The sequence below is a fragment of the Anneissia japonica genome, unplaced genomic scaffold, assembly GCF_011630105.1.
Source record: "Anneissia japonica isolate Jap-2015-1 unplaced genomic scaffold, ASM1163010v1 scaffold6788_len1366326_cov149, whole genome shotgun sequence".
Lineage (NCBI taxonomy): Eukaryota > Metazoa > Echinodermata > Crinoidea > Comatulida > Comatulidae > Anneissia > Anneissia japonica.
Genome location: NW_022692324.1, coordinates 826906 through 834481, shown reverse-complemented (window position 1 = coordinate 834481; position 7576 = coordinate 826906). Strand labels below are relative to the sequence as shown.

General features: G+C 35.9%; 1 protein-coding gene across 1 annotated transcript in view; it reads left to right on the top strand.

Annotated features, from left to right (window-relative positions):
* Positions 1–7347, top strand: part of LOC117100244 — a 39207-nt gene extending 31860 nt beyond the window's left edge. Inside the window, exons 12-13 of the mRNA XM_033239845.1 lie at positions 369–491; positions 1890–7347. Coding sequence (XP_033095736.1) covers positions 369–491; positions 1890–6422 — 4656 coding nt within the window. The 3' untranslated portion in view covers positions 6423–7347. The remainder of the gene's footprint in view (positions 1–368; positions 492–1889) is intronic.
* The last annotated feature ends 229 nt before the right edge of the window (positions 7348–7576 follow it).

Below are 7576 nucleotides of genomic sequence, written 5' to 3'. Positions count from 1 at the left end.
GGACAAAACATGTGACATGCCTGAATATGGTCATGATGACATCACATCATGACTATATATGGGAATACAACAGTTACTTACTATGAAATTTTGCAGTCTGGACAGGATTTAATTTTATGTATACTTCCAGAAACCAAATACAGTAGTAAAAAAAAATATGTAAATATCGTAAATTTGCATGAGTTGGGTTATTTTCTGGAATAATAATGCTTGCTTGTTGGAGATTTGGGAGGCTGTCTGTATTCTGGGAGACACCTGTGACTAATGGGAGACGTTAAAACTCAGACATTGTCATAAGTTTGCTAATGTTAATTATTATAATGAAAGTTTTAAAAAAATCATACAATATTATTTGTGAATTTTTGCAGGCCAACTTTAACAAACCGCTGATCTCATTTCGCAAGGAAGATGAGACGCCGAGTGAGAATGAGGAGTACAATTTGACGGCACGACTAAAGATGTTTGTCCATCTACGGCAAGATCTTGAAAGGGTAAGTCTTTCAACATCAGAAATTAAAGATATTTGTTTCGGAAGGTTTTTTTTTTTTTTTTTTATCTTCTTGATTATTGGTATAGAATGACGAGAGCTTATTTGATATAAATATATTAAAAATCAAAATTGAAATTTAATTCAGATAATTGTCCATTAGAAAAATTTTAAACAATTTTTCCAAATATTTTCTTGATCTTAGCAGCTCAGATAAACTTCTGACTCTTCCACAAGATAAAAAACATACAAACTTGGTGCTTTACATAAACTAATTATCAATAAAAGAGTTAGAGAGTGAAGTTGTGTTTAGGTGTGAAGTATAATCCCAGAAGCATAGGAAGCAATTTCTTAGTGGTCTGGCTCAAGGTTGAATTTTTCATGATATATATTTGCAAAATTTCAAAAGCTGAAATGGTAATCACGCAAACAATTTAGCACTTGTACAGTAGTATGAAAGGTTTATTTTGTTGGGAGTTATTTTTATTTATATTTTTGACCTAAAAAATGGTCCAGTGAAAGTGCGACCAGCTGGACTGGTTCTGGTGACCCAGAATCTGCCTTACTTGACAGCAGGCCTGCAAAAATATTAAAAATGTGTGCCATGAAAGTTATTTTGAGGCAACGCCTCCAGCAGCAAATGTGGCAAAGACAAGCCAAACCAGTCACTCGTCGGAAAAATCAATTTTTAGTTATTAATATAGGGTTTAACAGTACAATGTGAGCTATAAAATGGTAAAATAATCATTTAAATCCAACACTTCGTTATGAAGTTACATGAGTTTAAACATACAGCTGTTTAAAGAACAATATTTGAGAAATCAGCCTTCAAAGTTTACGATTTTAGGCATTTCTTAGGCATAAACCATCACCAAGTCATTAAAAATGTTGTTTTAACATTGAAAATGAGGAAAATAACAGCATAGCATGATGTATAGATATATAAAGGTTAGTTTAGTGCAATAAAATAGATTTCCAAAATGTTGACATTCCAGCATGTTTTGGCCATTATCTCCAAAACAGGATTTGCGACGAGTGACTGGTTTGGCTTGTCTTTGCCACAAATGTGTGTAAACTATATGGGGCTTGCCATGCCAAAATTACCATCAGTGACCAAAACAAGAAAAGTGGCTTTTTGATATATTCATACTCTCCACATTATAAGCTTTAAAATGATAGGTCATTTTCTGGAATCAACTTACTATTCCCAAAGTTATAATTAAAAGTATTGCAGGTTCTATGTACTAAAGTATACAGTACTGCGACAATCTTATGCTAATTTCTGAGATTAACATTTAGCGAGAGTATGCTGGTTTTGGGTTGGCAAGTCCCATATGCAATTGATATAAATTAAATGATTGGAGATTGAAATATTCAAACAATATCTTTTTTGTTATTGTAGGTTAGAAATTTGTGTTACATGGTGCAAAAGCGTGAAAAGCTAAGCAAGCAATACCTCAAACTGAAGCATCAAATATTCAAGAAGCAATGCGAAGTGTTCAATGGCGATACAAGTGATTTGACTAAAGAAGAAATGCACTTATTTGTTAATGCAGATGAACTTAGTAGTAAAGAACGTGTTGACAAAAGACTAGACAAATTGGAAAAGTGCTCTACCCCCCGTGGGCTTGATGATGACGACGGCGACACTTCTGACGTGAATTCCACAAAAGCAGACCATAAGCCTTTGCAAAATCATGATACGGATTCAGTTAGTCAGCGTGATGAGGAAAGATCATTGGGTCATTCTGATGCTGACGTTAGTGACTTGGAAAGCGAGGAAGAAAAACAATGCTCAATAGAAAAATTTGGTACTAATAGTGATTCAGACTTTGAAAATACAAAACGCGAAGTCTGTCGGTCACACACTGGTGTAATAAACCGTAAAAAGCGTATGAAACGGACTTTAAACGGACAGTTTACAAAAAATTCAAACAAGAATGTTGATCAAGATGAACAGAACTCTGACAATGTTTCTAGCAAAGATGTGAAAAATTGTATCACATCCACAGTTGAGTTGAACTGCACAAATGGAGTTGACGTATCATCTCGCCTCAAGAGTACTGAGGCATTACGTGAAATTGATGCAAAAGAAAATAACGAAAACATTTGTACTGGAAGAAAATCATCTAGCAGTCGAAAAGAGGTTAAAGTTGAAAAAGAAAATGATGAATCTTTATCTGAAACTGAATTTTTGCGACGGACAAAACACACAGATAATGACACGTCCTTTGGCCAATCAGAACAGTTGTATATTGATAATAACAGTGACAGCAATCTTTCATCAGATCTGCGAATATTAAGTTTAGGAAAAATAAGGCGAAACCAAAATAATCAGAAATTACGGACCAAGGAATGGATTGAAGGGAAAAGTGATGATAGTTTTGAAGACATAAAATATACAAGGGGGAGTAATACTAATAACGTGAACCACTGTGAGAGTGATGATAGTATTGAATGTGATCGAAAGCCAAAGAGGAACCGCCGTAGGTCCCGACAAATGTCAGATAATCATAAAATTGTGAAAAACAAATCTTTTACTATGGACAACGAGAGTGATGATAGTTGTGCCGAGAAAAAGAGACCACCTCGTAAACAGATGCAATTGGAAAAAAGTACTGTAGAAAAAGATGATAGTTTAAAAAAGAATTGTAGTATTTCAAAACCTGTTGAATCAAAATGTGCTAAGAACAACAGTATTAGAATGCCTGTAAGAACTAAGGCAGAGAAGAAGTTTATTCCCCAAAGGGTGGTAAACAACATCAACAAGAGACTTAAGAAAACAACTGAAGTTGTACACTCTTCCAAACTTCGGTTAGATGTTGGGAAACATGAAAATATAGATAATGATATAGATAGTGACGAATATGTTGCTCGTCCAACAAGACGAAAAAACAGTAGTGCAAGACTTGACTCCTCTTCAAAAGACTCGTACTCAAAAGAAGAGTCTCCAATGACGATAACTTCAAACCCAATTTCGAATGTTGGGAAACGTGAAAATATAGATAATGATATAGATAGTGACGAATATGTTGCTCGTCCAACAAGACGAAAAAACAGTAGTGCAAGACTTGACTCCTCTTCAAAAGACTCGTCTTCAAAAGAAGAGGCTCCAATGCCAATATCTTCAAATCCTATATCGAATGTTGGGAAACGTGAAAATATAGATAATGATATAGATAGTGACGAATATGTTGCTCGTCCAACGAGACGAAAAAAGAGTAGTGCAAGACTTGACTCCTCTTCAAAAGACTCGTCCTCAAAAGAAGAGGCTCCGATGCCAATAACTTCAAACCCTATATCGAATGTTGGGAAACGTGAAAATATAGATAATGATATAGATAGTGACGAATATGTTGCTCGTCTAACAAGACGAAAAAACAGTAGTGCAAGACTTGACTCCTCTTCAAAAGACTCGTCCTCAAAAGAAGAGGCTCCGATGCCAATAACTTCAAACCCTATATCGAATGTTGGGAAACGTGAAAATACATATAAGGAAGTAGATAGTGATGAATATGTTGCTCGTCCAACAAGAAGGAAGTGTAGTGCAAGACTTGACTCGTCTTCAAAAGACTCGTCTTTAAAAGAAGAATCTCTGATCCAAATTGATGATAAAGATAAACATACAGAGGCAGAATTAATATATAAGGACAGTATTAAATATCTTACTGTGAATTTGTGCAAACATGATACAAAGCTGAACATTGATGAGGAAGTTAATAAGAAAATTAAGGATAATGTTGATTTGTTTCAGAATACAGCAAAAAAAGCGAAAGAAAAAGTAATAGACAGTGGCAAAAATGATTCTTGTAGCATTGATGTTAAAGTTAACCATGTAGACCACGAGGTACAGGTGCAGCCTCGCATTTCAAGAACTCGCAAAGCATTACCCCTGAAGCCAAAGAGGCGACTCATGTCTGCTAAATCAAATGCAAATTTTCCCGCCTCAGAAACTGAAATGCCACGTTTGCTGCGCCGATCCAAAAGAACAGTTGGGACCAAAACAGACTTGGAATCGCCAGTTAAAGTTGATCATTTAGCTATTGAGGTTATTCAGACAGTTCCAGATCAACCTCCAATTTGTAAAACAGTTTCAGAGAAATCTCCAGTTCATGAAACAGTTCCAAAAAAAGCTCCAGTACATGAAACAGTTTCAGAGGAACCTCCGAACCATGAAACGTTTCCAGAGGAACCTTCAAAACATGAAATGGTTCCAGTGGAACATCCACAACATGAAATGGTTCCTGAGGAGTCTCCAGTCCTTGAGCGACAAATCCACAATACGGTTTCAAAGGAACCTCTGATCCATGAATTGTTACAAGAGGAACCCATATTTGATGAACCTACAGTCAGTGAAACTCCAGTCGATGAACACCCAGTTCTTGAACCTCCAATCCTGGAACCAATTACAACTCCAACAGATAGAACTCCAACAGATAATTTTGAAAGTTCACAAGAAAATATTGTTCATCTGCCAAACTCTGCTTCTGACACAACAATTAATGAATTATCATGTGGGTATGTAGCATCACCACAGCAAAGTGTCCACCTTGAACTGGAAGAAGAGAGCTCATCCAGTGAGAGTCACTTTGGAATCAGAAAAACAATCACTGACTTTCTTGCCCATGAAGATTCATCTTCAGCTGAAAACAATGTAAAAATAAATTCAGTTCCACGAGCAACTAAGCGTTTACGTCGTTCAGTTCGCAATGCAGTTACTAAGCAGTCACCACCAAAAGAGCACAGATCATCAACAGAAAGTGAGGATGACACAAGGGTTGTAAAAACAGAAATTATTACACCTCCTGCATTGGTTAGATCTGAACAAATAAAGAATGAAATTGTGAAAGAAGAGAAGGAGCAACCAGCAATTGCACTGTCTCCCACAAAAGAAGAAAATACATCATCATCAGACAGTGAGGAGGATCGTCATTCTCACTTAAGCTCTCGACTGTCGGGAAGAGAGTCTGATAGTGGCAGCCAGTCATCCTCCTCTTCTTCATCCTCATCTCGGAACAGCAACTCCAGTCAGAACAGGAACTCATCTTCATCCAGTTCTGATTCTTCAGAAAGCTTTCACACCTGTGACAGTGGTAGTGGTAGTGAAACCTCTAGGTCACAGGTTAATTCAGATAAGGAAGAACCAAAACAAAAATCTGCTGAAAGAAAAGTACTAAGACGAAGCACTAGAGTTCAGACACAACAGCAAACAAAGACTAATAACACATTAACAACCAATGCCAATGACGATCCATATCATGAGGATCACATTGATGCCGAATTGGAAGAAACAACCTCACCTATACTTGAGAAAACCCTCGGGAAGCGATTACCAGAAGGGATAAAACGAAAAGAACCACAAAACTTGAATCAAACTGGACTTGCCAAAAAGCCACGGAGGAACGGATACATTCATAATAATAGCCAGAAAATTGACTCCTACTTCAAACCCATCCCACAATCAGCTGAAAATGAAAAAAATCAACGAATACCAAACCTTATCATACGAGTGGCTGAGTGCATCCAGAAGTCCCCGACAAAACTTAAAATACGTGTCCCATCATCACCGCTTAATTCATATGACAGTTTACACCGAGAGGAAGACTGCTATCCAAAGAAACGGATAAAAACAAATCACGTAAACAATGATCTCAACAACCATCGAATGAAAGACAACTCAAATGTTGCATCTATAGTCAGCTCACCAGAAACAAGAGGAGCTAGAAGACGTATCAACCTAGAGATAAATTCAACAAGTAAATCTCTTGACCGCGAGTTTGAAAACGTTGACAATGAGATAAGTATTTGTCGATCAAGTCGTGAACCGAGTCCTGGGTCAGAGTCGCCACAAAAGCCAGTACTAAAAGCTGAAAGAATTGTTCTGCGAAGAACAACTGGTGGCAACTATCAAGTTTCTCAAGGAAGCCTGAGGTGACAAAGACATTTTGGAAATGACAGCTAACAGGAACTAAAACTCACCCTCGCCCTCAACATTGATTTCACCAGTAATTTTGTAAATCATCTCTGTCCTAGTCTCGATTTTTAGAAGACACAATTTCGTTCCAAAGCAGGTCACAGATAAAATTTAACTCAATGTTTTGACAAATAAAACCGATTGGACAAATACTGTACAGTAGTATTTACATTTCTCCTTAGCTCCCTAAGTAATTATTTTAAAATCTCAGGGTGTGCTTTCTCAGGCTTTGTTGGTGCAGTATTTCAATGCCGAGATGAAAATTTCAGTTTCTAGGTACCAAACTGAAGAACACAAATTTATTTTCTTAATTCATCATTCCCTGAATGTTGAAAATGTTTTTGTTTTGAGGTTATAATTAATTAATAAATTTAATTATAAATTTTGTAAAATATATCAATATTTGATTATGAAAAGAATTTTTTCTGCATTTTGTGCACATAAATTTTCCTGTACTGTTAACATGTTAGCATCAGTTGTTCTCTTCACATTAGCTGAGTTTAATGATACTGGTGTGTGTACATTACAGTATACGAATTGCTCTAATTAATGGACAATTAATGTTTGGATTGAAATTTTGTTCAGTAAAATTTGTATGATTTTTGTTTCTTTAGTCTATTTATATTTGCGCTAAGGAGTCATCAGTTGTTACTGCCCAGTATTTACCCGACAGGCTGATATGGAATTTGAATTATAGAAAGAAATATTTGTTGTAATTGTTGAATTTACTATGTTACAGTGTTATTTTTGTCAGTTATTGGAAAGATTTGAGAATTGGTTTAAATATGCTATTGATTTTGGCAGGTTTTGATTTATTCATTTTTTTATTAATTAATTTTTAAACACCAAGAACAGAGAGCAAACCCCTCCATAATTGAGTACTTCAGATAATGTCTTTTCATTGAAGTATAAAAGGCAGGCATTGAGAGATAAAAAGATATATAAAATTAGATACAAAAAATGAAGAAATAGCCCCAAATTTCCTAGATTGGAGATAATATTAGCAGCCATCAATTGTTTCTGTACCAACAGGTGTTTCAAAATTTCCTGTTAGTCCACTCATAACTTCTTGTGTTTCCCTTCAGTATCTCCTCCGTCCTTATGCTGCACACTAT